The 12,534-nt window shown below is 41.0% G+C and overlaps 1 protein-coding gene across 2 annotated transcripts in view; it reads right to left on the bottom strand.

Annotated features, from left to right (window-relative positions):
* The window catches only part of FAM220A (family with sequence similarity 220 member A), a 29,293-nt gene that overhangs the window by 15,915 nt on the left and 844 nt on the right, over positions 1 to 12,534 (bottom strand). For both annotated transcript variants that reach the window (XM_028705529.2, XM_028705528.2), the window contains exons 2-3: positions 6,443 to 7,344; positions 155 to 255 (exon numbers count right to left, since the gene is read on the bottom strand). In XM_028705529.2, coding sequence (XP_028561362.2) covers positions 155 to 255; positions 6,443 to 7,267 — 926 coding nt within the window. In that variant the 5' untranslated portion in view covers positions 7,268 to 7,344. The remainder of the gene's footprint in view (positions 1 to 154; positions 256 to 6,442; positions 7,345 to 12,534) is intronic.

A 12,534-nucleotide genomic window follows, 5' to 3' on the forward strand; every position in this document is an offset into this window, starting at 1 on the left:
GGCTGGGCAAGTGGAAAATTATACATCGTGGTGGGTGGTGCCCAATGACTTCACAAAGCAGTGCAGCTTTTGCATCAGCTCTAGTTTAAACACAATATTAAGTCAGGAAATATGCTATCAAAAAGTTTCACTTTCTAAATGCAAGTAATCTTACCTTTCTTTAACCACTTCGCTGGATTGCTTTCTAGTAGCAGAAACAGAACTCTTGATAGGTTGTTCAGAAGAGAGCTGGGTTTTGACCAATGCCTTATAGAACTGAATTTTAAAAAGCACGACATTTAGCGAATAATCTTATAATTTAATTCCAATTCTGTCAATACTCAGGAAATATAAACTCGTCTAGAGAATGTATGTCACATGAATAAGGCATGTGAGTCTGCAGAGTGGGCAATAGTCCTCCCCGTCCCCCAGACTTCTAATGATATTTTGCTATTTCACAGTAAACCTTCAAGGACGTTTAGAAAGCAATTCAGGGACCATTCACGTTGCTACAACCCCTGTTTTCAAAAGGGCAAAACTCACTCAGGTGCAAGTATGCAGTTGTTGTTTTAATTCGTAGCTTAAAAAGGGCATTTGCAGAGAATACTTCCAAAATCTGCCTCGGCTTTCTAGGAGCTCAAACTCTACCTTCAGTTTTAAAGTCTCTTTTTCCACAAAAGTGGACCAAGAAGCCACATGCAGTAAAAGTGGTGGGCACCCTAATTAGATATTAAACAAGCCCTTCTTTGATTTATACCCACCCCTTACTCCTCACCCCCTCATCAAGAACAAAACATTATATTTTTATATAAGCCTTCATTGTCATCTAAATACATTGTCACTTAAATAATTCTAGTAGTGCAAGAAACTTCTTTAAAAATAGATTCCTCCCCACCCCACCCTAGTATAAAGTGCAGACTCTACAAGTATGTTGTTACAATACAATCCACAGCCTAATTAAGGAGATGTATTCAAATCTTTGCCAATGTAGGCTTCACTTCTAAATGTATGTACTTGATAAGTAAGCCTCTTCAGACTGCATGGGACATCTGAATAACAAATGTGGTTAGGACTAAGCTGCTAGTCCCTCTGAAATAAAAGGTAAAGTCATATTCCCGTGTCTGTGCTTAGCTGAGAGTAAGCCTGAGAACACACAAGGGGATAAACAGCCAATCAGGCTGAACATTCTCTTAGCTTAACACAGCTGTGGATCATACTATTAGTAACTTCACTAAACCCACTTTCCTTTTAGTTCTGCTGGAATGTTTCAACTACCATCCAGGTTTTTAAAAGTTAAAATTCAAGGCAGGTACACAATTTTCATTAAAAGTACAAGTGCACTAAATTCACTCGAAACATTAAAAGAGAGATGCTAGAAAGCTAACATACACGCAGATACACACATTTTAGGCAGAACCCTATGGCCAGCAGGCTCTTGGAAACTTTCATTTCAAAAAGAACTTTGACACGATGCATTGCTATTCAAGAAACACAAACCCAAAGTCTTCTTGGGCTCGCAGAACTTGTTGCATCGTCCCCCAGATATGAGTCTGTATCATTAATGCCATAATGATTATTGCAGCTTGGACTGATGAGATGTTTTACAGCAAAATACTGAGAGCCACCTGTGGCTTTTAAACACACAGAGCTTTAAGATGCATCTGTGTCTATCTATTCCCAAAGGTTTCTGATATTTTGCACAATGCAACTTGGTAGGTGAATGCATGCAGCCTCTTTTAAGCAGAAGTGTCATTCAGAGAGGGCAAGGGTGCTTCAATTACTACCTCAGTTTTCAAATATTTTGGACCACTTGTGATAATTTTTCAGAAGCACCTATGTCTCTGATTATTATGAGGTATGCGGGGAAAGGTGCTCTTGAAAGTCACTGCTTTTGGGGGGCACCTCTTGAACTGTATAACAGTAAGAGGGCTCTGAAATCTCTTTCCCCCAAAGCTCTACCAAATCCCTGTAATTCTGCCTCTGTTACCAAATGACACCTAAATGCGCCATTTATGCCTCTAGATGAGAGTATCAACAGGAGTGCTGTCAAGCAATTGCTATGGGTAGAAGTAAAACCAACCAACATTTTACACAGAAAAGACTATGGGATCAACACACTATAGAACGAATACAGGGACACAGTGGTACCTTGGCTTAAGAACAGCTTAGTTTATGAACGACTTGGATTAAGAATGCTGCAAACCCGGAAGTAGGTGTTTTCGTTTGTGAACTTTGCCTTGGAAGCAGAACATGTTGAGTGTGTTCCATTTGTAAATTGAGTCCTCCGCTGCAATGGGAAAGCACGCCTTGGTTTAAGAATGCTTTGGTTTAAGAACAGACTTCTGGAACGGATTAAGTTCGTAAACCAAGGTACCACTGTATTTCACAGTAACTAAATGATAGTTAAAATATCAATCAGCATCTAAATGAAGCAACTTGTTGGATTCCAGTTCCCATCAGCCTCAGGCAGAATAGCCAATGATCAGGGATGATGGGAGTTGTAGTCCTGTAACACCCAGAGCACCAAATGTTCCCCAGCTCTGATCTAAACAAGAAGCATAGTTAACTAAGATTTCCAGTTAAGATTTATGCTTTCTGCCTTCATAAATGCCTTAAAACCTAAGTGCTCCAATGGCTTATTCTGACACCTCAACATGACAAATGCACAGAAAACCAATGCACACCTGAGTTATGTTAATGTTCCAGTGCGAGATGCAAGACTGCAGAAAGAAGCCAGCCAAACACAAAGAAAGTACAGTGGTGCCTCACAAGACGAAATTAATTCGTTCTGCGAGTTTTGTCATCTTGCGATTTTTTTCGGGTGTCGGGAAAGTTTTGGAAAACTTTTGGACAAAAGTTTTGGAAAACTTTTGGACGGTGTCGGGAAAGTTTTGGAAAAGCTTCAAAAATCACCAAAGTCTTTAAAAACCTCAAAAAAGGCTACCACACCGCGTTCTATGAGTTGCTCCTCGAAGTCAAGTCGCAACTGTATTAACGGTGTTAAGAAAAAGGAAACAAACTTGCAAGACGTTTCCGTCTTGCGAAGCAAGCCCATAGGGAAAATCGTCTTGCGAAGCAGCTCAAAAAACAAAAAACCCTTTCGTCTAGCGAGTTTTTTGTCTTGCGAGGCATTCGTCTTGCGAGGTACCACTGTAAAGCTGCCAAAACTTCTGTTAAAGATAAGTAATCTCCAGACAATGAGCCAATCAATATACATTACTTTCATCCCTTAAACATGGCTTGATGTTGTTACCTATTGTACATGGATGTTAGCCACGGTTAACACAAACTAGGATTTGGTCCTAATCCAAGAAGTGAAACCAGATTCTAGCTATGACTTCAAATCCAAAGTGTCAGGAGCAAATCCTCATTATTGTTGAATGTTGGCAAAACAATGAAGTATGGCAAAAGGGGTTGGGGAGAAAGGAAGCTAATAAACCTATGGTGCATTTTCAATCCTTTGAGCATGGTTCAGGGATGGGAAACATTATGTCTGCTCTGGCTCAAGGAGATTTAAAAAGGTTTAAAACAAAAGATGATTGCTGAAAGCAGAGCATAACCATACAACTAAACACCGGTGAATACTCCTGTCCTTTTGTGGGTGGATGTTCTCTATCTTTCAAGGGTTTGATTAGCTCTTGTCATACACTGGCGGCATGAAGGGCTAAGAAACGAATACAGGGGAACATGGTGCCCTGACACCATGCCTGGCTGCTCCTCCAACATCCTACACATTGGGAAAAGGCCTGAAGTGAGAGCCAGCTATTCCACTAGTACAATAAGTGTTAGCTTCCCCACCCTCTCCTCTCCTGATGCACCCTATAGATCTGCTCTGATAGGTTTGTTGTTGTTGTTTAGTCGTATCCGACTCTTCGTGACCCCATGGACCAGAGCACGCCAGGCACTTCTGTCTTCCACTGCCTCCCGCAGTTTGGTCAAACTGCTCTGATAGGTTAGGGGAGCTGATAGTGCCAGCAGAACAGTTTAGGTGGATACCACCATTGACTCCTCCACCCAATCAGATGCTTCAATCATATAGGGGCCCACAAAGAGCCTAATACCTAAAGGGGGCAGCTATATTCTGCTCACTGGATAAGAATTTGTCCCCCCCCCCCATTTAGTTCTCATTTGGATATGGATTTCTTTTTTTAAAAAAAAATCAAGTTTATGTCATCCAATCTTTTAAAGTCACATACAGTTGGACAAAGCAGTAGTTTTGGCATTTGTTTGGAATAACTACATTATGGGTAAGGAAAAAAATAAGCCTTATTGGTGGTGCTTATATATACACAATATCCTCTATATTTGGCATAAGGATAAAAATTCTGCAATGAACCGTTAGGGACAGAACTATAAATTGAATGCTGTTAAAAGACATAAGGGCTATACATCTATAATATATATTGCCTCACAGATCTAGCTGAAAATTGCTAAGTCACCTATCCAACATGTTTTCTTAATAGCTTAAAATGTCATTTTTAAAATGGAAGACTTTCCTCACAGTCCACAATTTCATATTAAGGCTTTTATTACAAGCATTCTGATTTGGGGTTGAGTGCATGTGTGTGCACACAAAAATCAGTAAAAAGCTGCAAGGAGACAGAAGTCTTCGTGACTTTGGTAGCAAAGCACACACACAAAAGGATCCTGCAGTACCTTAAAGACTGCCAGATTTAATATGGAAAAAGTTTTCATGGACCAGAGTCCACTTCATCAAATGCACAAAAAGAGGGAGAATACGGATATGAAATTGCTGATCCCCAAGAAATTATTCCACAATGTATGTCAGTCTTTAGGGTGCCCCATGACACTTGGTTATTGTTCTTCCTGTAAGAAACTAAGCACAGCTATTCCTCTTAGGAATAATAATTTCCTCTTAGGAAAAATAAAACAAATAAGAAGAGTGTGACACAAGATTCCTATAGCATTCCAACTCTTGTTTATTTTATTAAGTAGGATGAAGGCTTGCATCCATGGCAATTTTTTACCCAATATTGAACACCAGTCTTCCTCCTGCACCTTGTTTTGAACTACCATCTTCCATGCCCATTCCCCATGATGGCTATGGTCAATGGGAGTTGTAGCCCAAACCATCTAAAAGGTACCTGGTTGGGGAAGGCTGGTGTACAATCACCTTTAAAAACAGTTTAACAGCATGCTTAGTCACCTAAAGACCTTTGCCTAGGAACAAGTTAAACCACTGTCATGAGTAGCAATGGAACCAGCCCTAAGGATCCCTGACAGCCTCACCTATTCTTTTCCCCTCAATGCCAATAGCAGCCAAGGCAAGATGCTTATCTGCATTGCCAAAGTTCAATTTTTTAAGTGGCTGCTGGCAGGCACCATGGCCAACACTCCACCCCAGACGAATATAGCTGAGATTAATAATGAGACATTTGTGCTGACTTCTAGACACATTCATTGCCTGCGGATAAATAACCAGCTCTTTTAAAAGAAGCACATGAGTGTGTTCAGTATCAGAGATATGCTTAGAATAAAAAGACCTTACTAACGTTGCTGGAGTAGGGAGACTTCTCGTAGGATTTGTTCAATTGAAATGCCAAACAGGGAAAACATGGGCTTTGCAGCTTCCCCCTGCCACTGTCTTTTCAGAGAATTATCAAACAACGGATTCCAAGAGCAGATGCAATGGTGATTTTTGTTGGGGTGGAATGCCAAACCAGCTTGACCAAACTGCTGTTTGCAAAACAGTTCAAGCCACAGTTTCAGATCCTGGCTCAGTGGCCACTCGCAAATCATGCATCTGTCAGATGGTGGCAATTTTGGCATTACAGTTGAACTATCCCATAGTGTGAACAAGGGCAAGTAGATTTAGGAAGGCCCAACAGAGATGCTTAACAGATTATGTTTAAAAAAGTAATGTACACTCACAATACTTGCATTCAACTATCATGCACAAGGCAGAAAGTTGGGGTTTTTCATGACGAGTGTAAATGCAATGAAAAATATAGGTTTGTCACCATAATACATTTGAAACAGCCCAAAGGGGTGCAAAGTTCAAACATGGCAGGTTGTATCCAACTAAGTTATATTCCAAGTAGATACAGTGAAATTAATAAACCTAAATTATGCATGTCCATTAATTTCAATAGGTCTAATTGCAATAGGACTAGTATTGGATACAACCCTGTCCTAGTAATATTTATATACTAATTCAGAAGAAATAACAGGATGGGGTCCTTAATGCCTGTTATCAGCCAGTTCTACACATTTTACTCAACAGGCCTGAAAATACTGAAATCTTCTCCATCAACATACACCATAATAAAAGGTATGATAGCTCACTAACTCCCTAAAGTTTTTTTTATGTCGGTTGCCTAAAGGTTATTAATACAACACTTCCTGTTATTATCTCTCTTGGCCACTGACAGATCTTAAAAGTATTTTACAAGGAACATTACAACAAACTGGCACTAGCATTTCAAAACTATTGCATTTTTACCTTCACTATTGCATGCCAGAGATTTGCAAGTGCAAATGCTCGTATAGCTAGCAACCACTGAGCTATCTGAGGGTTCTTGGTTGTGTACTGTATAGCTGAAAGCATTTCCTTATATTCAGATGTGTCCGCTGAAGACATAAGGTTTAAATAGTCAAGAAAAACATATGGGTTCTGGTCGTTCACAAGTCCGATGGGATATTCACTCAGCGCAGCTGCAAGAATGGAATTCAAATCCGATGGCTGGAACTCCTTGGAGCCTGACCCCTCAAAAGCAAGGCGTACTTCATCCTCAATAACTCCCATTTCCAGTTCTAACAGTTGCTCTTTGTGGTTGTACTGGAGTTCAGACAGCCAGAAATGTGCAAAGCGTACAAAGTTATCTCCACAACAACTCCACGTGCCCATGTCACTAATGAAGTTGTGTGCCTTCTCCAGCCAGCCTGTCACTGCAGTGCTATCAAAGTGTTTAAAGAGCTTTTCAAATATATCTTTTTCAGGAGAAAAAAGTGGACCTAGCGATTCCTTGGAAGATGCAGCTCCATTCGCCGCATCATTCAAGCGTGGTGGCCTTTTCTTGCCAATATGAGGCAATGGGACAGCTTTAAACAGAGTGCAGTTCCTGATCTTAAGAGAGAAGAACTCCTTTTGCAAATGATTATTATCCACTTGAGAGTTGTTCACTAACGACTGGATATTTGGAAGACGAAGAATTTCATTCTGCTCATTCAGGGCATTTTTACGCAGGTGTTGGTGTCCTACATCATCTTCCTGTTCCATATTAATATAAGAGATATGCATCACCCGTCTGTCCTCCAAACTCTGCATTGTACTGAACTGTAGTAAATAATGGAATGCCTTTTAGTTGTAGCATAAGTCACGATTTAGTGAATCTCAATATGTACCTGAAACAACACAAAAAACAGAAGTAGTTACTTGTTGTCACTAGGGCTATAAAGCACAACAAAGATTTCTTCTAATGCACTAATCTGCCTTTAGGCAGATTAAAATGAACTGAAAGATTAATTGATTAAATCATTGCACATTACCAAAACCTCAATGCAGGTGTTTTTCTAAGATACTGAAGAAATGGCCCATTTACCGTTATGTACACAAGTGGTCTTTGGTTTGTATGCTGTCCATTTCCCTCTCCAGTGTTCAAAATTAGCCAGGTGCCAGGCACATTTTGCACCCTGGCTATTGGCTACTTATAACCAGCGAAGATGCCTGGGCTCCAGGATGGCGCCTGACATCTCCACCATCTGGAGGGGCATGCCTGGAGATCCTTGGATCTTGACTGTTTTCACACACTAAGAACACATCCTGTATACAGTGGTACCTCGGGTTACATACGCTTCAGGTTACAGACGCTTCAGGTTACAGACTCCGCTAACCCAGAAATAGTATCTCAGGTTAAGAATTTTGCTTCAGGATGAGAACAGAAATCATGCTCCGGCGGCGCAGCGGCAGCAGGAGGCCCCATTAGCTAAAGTGGTGCTTCAGGTCAAGAACAGTTTCAGGTTAAGAACGGACCTCCGGAATGAATTAAGCTCTTAACCCGAGGTACCACTGTAATTCTATCAGTTACATTTTATTTGCACCATCAGAATGAATTTCAGGATCCAAGATGCTTCTTTCTGCGCAGCCTGAGCAGGAGCAGTGAACAACGTTATAGTTAATTGTTATAGCTTGTCTTCACTTACTCCACCCCTCTGCCCTGTTCACAGTTGTGAAGAATATTCTTACATTATGAATGGTCTGTGTCACCATTAAGAAAAAAGGTAGAAATAGGCCAATATATGTGTGGCCTGTCCCTGGATCAACGTAATTTTTTTCTTCATTTTGGAGGGGAAAAGCAGTCCATCATCATCATCATTATTACCATAAATCTTTTTGCTACAGTGTTCAAAACTCCCATTGTTCTAGGTGCATTTTGTGACAGGGTATTTCATTAGCACGAACTGTTTTTGAGCTCTGGATGCAGCACTGCGCCTGAGATTTCAGATTAAAACTGCAGAGTGGAAGGGAAGGAGAACCTTTTTCTGCCTCCCCACTTCCAGCTACTCTCTGGAGACTGGAGAAGAGACCCTCTTAAGAATATATGGGGGGAAAGGACTAGACCATGTGAAAAATGAACATAATATTTTAGCTGCAGTTCATTCATTTTCAGATTTGTATTCTTGTTATTAAAAAAATTAGCCTAGACATTCCATTGTTGCGCTCATAACCTCAGATTAAGGTGCCATTTAGCTCCTAGCTTCCACATCTCAGTTTCTAACACTGGTTTGCTAATCTACTGAGTAAACAGATTTAAAGTTGAAACTCTAACCACCATCTCATATCCAAGTATTTGTTTTAAGCAAACAGAAATCCCATTCTAAAGTAAGAGTATCTATCTATACCCTATTTTCAGATCTTCTGAACCCACTTACTTTTTACCACAGAAAGTTCTGACTTTACTTTTTGCTCCTTAGCCTCATAAACCACCCTATGGAGTACTCAAATATTATACAAGCGACCCTCCACTTATGCAGGGGTTATGTTCTAGCATCCTGCACACACATAAGTGAAAATCACATGTGGAGAGAACCCTCTAAACACCCTTTAAATGCCCTCTCTACTGCTCTCTCTCCAGTCCAGATCAAAAATACTGTACCAAAAAACTTCAACTGGAATTGAAGCTCTGGGGTTGGCAGGAGGCTGGAGGATGAGCAGAAAAGCAGCTGCTGGTGATGCGCTACCCCACACACCAGCTGTTAGGCAGAGAGGCTGTGCAGTCTAAGCAAGGCCCGGTTGTGCCTTCAGTCTCTTCTCTGCCCTCTTTGAAGTCCTCTTCAGGCTCCAAGGACTCTCCAGCTCTCTCCCTCCATTTCCGGGTATGAATTATATGATTTAATTATTTCCCACCACCACACATATATGCGGTCGTGCGCAAGTCAATCACAAGTTGGGTGTGGGTGTGCCTGTACTCATTTTGGAGATCATAAAGAAAGGCAGTTCAAAACCAAACATTCCTCTATTCTAGTACACATTACCTTCTGTTTCGCTTTACAACTAGAATACTGTAATTTAGTTTTGCCCTTTTGTGAGCTGATGCAACACAACTGTCATAACAATTGCTAACTTCAACCAATAAGATTCCAGGAGGTAAATTATGATGTCACAATCCAGAATCATTCTAGAGCACAATTTCTTTAAAAATATTAAGCAAAATGTTGGAGAAGTCTCATTTTTTAAAAAAATTGGTTTCTGCTGAGACAAGTGGCTTGATTTCTCTACTGAACAAGGAATAATTTCCTCTAAGCAGAAGAGAGACCAGGAGACTGTAGGCATTTCCATCTTAACATGGCAACAATAGGACATGTATCAAAATGCAGAGCATCACATTTTCTGTACAACAATCATTGATCTACATACAGTTTTAAACTCAGGAGATGAAGAGATCATGCTATGGCAAAACTATTTAACACAACAAGAGCACCTTGATATACCGTAAACAGACCCTTATGTAAGTTTGGTGGTCACACAGAACGTTTGTTCTTATTGCAACTTGACAAGCCAATTTGCAGGTAGCTATATTAATCTTGCTACCAGTGATGTTGGTTTTCTGGAAAAAATTGCAAACTGCAAATTAGTCTGTTTTGTGGTCTGCATTGGAACATTATCAATCTGCATCAGAACAAAATTCTGATGCCCTAGAGAGAGTTTTTAAGCATGTTTCTTTTATTAAGCATGTTTCTTTTATTTCTATATAATACAAATTTAAATTTTTGCAACTTCCAAGATTGCCTAATAATAAATTTGCTATAGGCACCCACTCATTGTTACTAATCGAGTTATGAAACAGAGAGTTTTCTACAAAAAAATAAAAGCCATGGAAAATTCTCCACCCTCCCACCCAGCTTGTTCCTATCACAGCACTCCAGACAAATCTGTGAAACCACACCCATGTCAAGGAACTAAGTACAGTAAGGGTGAACATAGATTTGAACAGAGATACAGAATACAATGCACTACCTCCCACATTACATCTAGGACAGACTGCGATCAGTGAAGCCATCAATTACCCAAAAAATGTATGTAACCTAGTTACAAGTGACATGATTTATTGAATTACATTTATATCCTCCCTTTCTTCCATAGAACTAAAGGGAGGGTTCCTTGTGGTTTCCCATACAGGGAGGGTTTCCTTGTGGTCTCCCATACAGGCAATGACTAGACAATGACTATTTTTGAGTCAGTAAAGTCATGCGACTTCAGACCATAATCTTAGATAGTTTTCAAAACTGAGGATGCCTGTCAAATCTCTGCTGGAAGAGTCTTCCATAGCATGGGGTCAGTCATTCTAAATGTGCAGCTTTTGGCTGAAGCCAGCTGGGTCTCTGTATCATGGGGGACAACTCTCAATACCTTTCCAGATGATACAGTGGTACCTCGGGTTACAGATGCTTCAGGTTACACACTCCGCTAACCTAGAAATAGTACCTCGGGTTTAGAACTTTGCTTCAGGATGAGAACAGAAATCGTGCTCCAGTGGCACGGCAGCAGCGGGAGGCCCCATTAGCTAAAGTGGTGCTTCAGGTTAAGAACAGTTTTAGGTTAAGAACGGACCTCCAGAACGAATTAAGTTCTTTACCCGAGGTACCACTGTATTAGTGATCAGGCTGAAATATAAGGTTCCAGGTGGTCCTTAAGATTACTTGGACCCAAGTTGCTCAGGGTTTTGTATAGTAACACAAGAGCCCTTTTTATGAAACTAACTGCTGCTGGGAAGGTGCGAATATGCTTTGTGCCCTCCTTGATAATGTCCCAGATTCTCTCTGAGACCTCTGGGGAAAAAACAAGTGTATAATTTGTGAGGGGAGGGGGCAATACACAGTTCTACTAAGAAATCCAAACTCTTAAATTTGATTATTTTTTTTAAGTTACAGATCCATCTACAGCACTAGAAAAAGAGATCAAGAGAATGGTCAGAATCTGAGTAATCTTTGACTTTCTTAGCCCAATGGCCATGGTGTCCATTTGCAACAAATGCAAACAAAAACAAAAAAACAGAAAGAGCAAAACATGCAGACACACTGCCCAAAGTTTGGCAAATTACCGGTAAGTAAAATTTAGCAGTGAGCACACCACTTTCCACAGGTTCCAATATCAAAGCTTACCACGTAACTGAGGAAATGTCAGCTTAAAAATATACCTTTTTCTATCACCCAGAAAGCAACATTATTATATACTGCTTCTGATTATGCCAATAAAATATGCCAGTGTTTCATAACTGGGCAGATATTTGAACCTTGGCCTCCAGGGTCCTAGCCTCACACTCTAACCACTACACCACTGGCTTCACAAGAATAAAATGAAGGACTGAGGCGGGAAGTGTGAATACAGTGGTACCTTGGGATGCGAACGGGACCCGTTCCGCAGCCCCGTTCGCATACTGAATAGAACGTAAGATGCGACTGTGCGTCTGCACATGTGTGGGTCACGTTTTGCCGCTTCCGCGCATGACATCATTTTGAGCGTCTGCGCATGCGTGAGCGGCAAAACCCGGAAGTAACGTGCTCCATTACTTCCGGGTTGCCACAGAGCGCAACCCGAAAGCGCTCATCCTGAAGCACATCCAACCCAAGGTATGACTGTACTGGAGGAAAGCCAGATTACAAAATGCAGTAATTTAAAAAACTATTTCGTAAATTTCAATCATTTTCATTTCCTGTTGTGACTGTGAGCCACTTTGGACAGGTGTTTGCCCAGGAAATATCTTAACAAAACAAATACACGAAATATGTGCCAGATGGGTTCATTTGTGTTTACTCGGTATGCAAGCACAGACTCCCACAATCTGAAGCCCTACGGCTCAAACGGGGAGCTGAGGACAGTCCAAGGAGCACCTCCTTCCTTCTCAACTCCACTCCCCACCCAGTAGCTCAACCCTAGACTACCTCACAGGGTTGCTGTGAGGATGAAGTAGGAAGAGCAGGGGTGACAAATAGGGAACAGCCATTCACCTTGGGGGAAAGGTGGGATATTGGCTGGATTTAGGTTTGATGAGGCCCTAAGCTACTGAAGGGGCCCTTTATATGTCCAGCCGTCCA

The sequence above is a fragment of the Podarcis muralis genome, chromosome 14, assembly GCF_964188315.1.
Source record: "Podarcis muralis chromosome 14, rPodMur119.hap1.1, whole genome shotgun sequence".
Lineage (NCBI taxonomy): Eukaryota > Metazoa > Chordata > Lepidosauria > Squamata > Lacertidae > Podarcis > Podarcis muralis.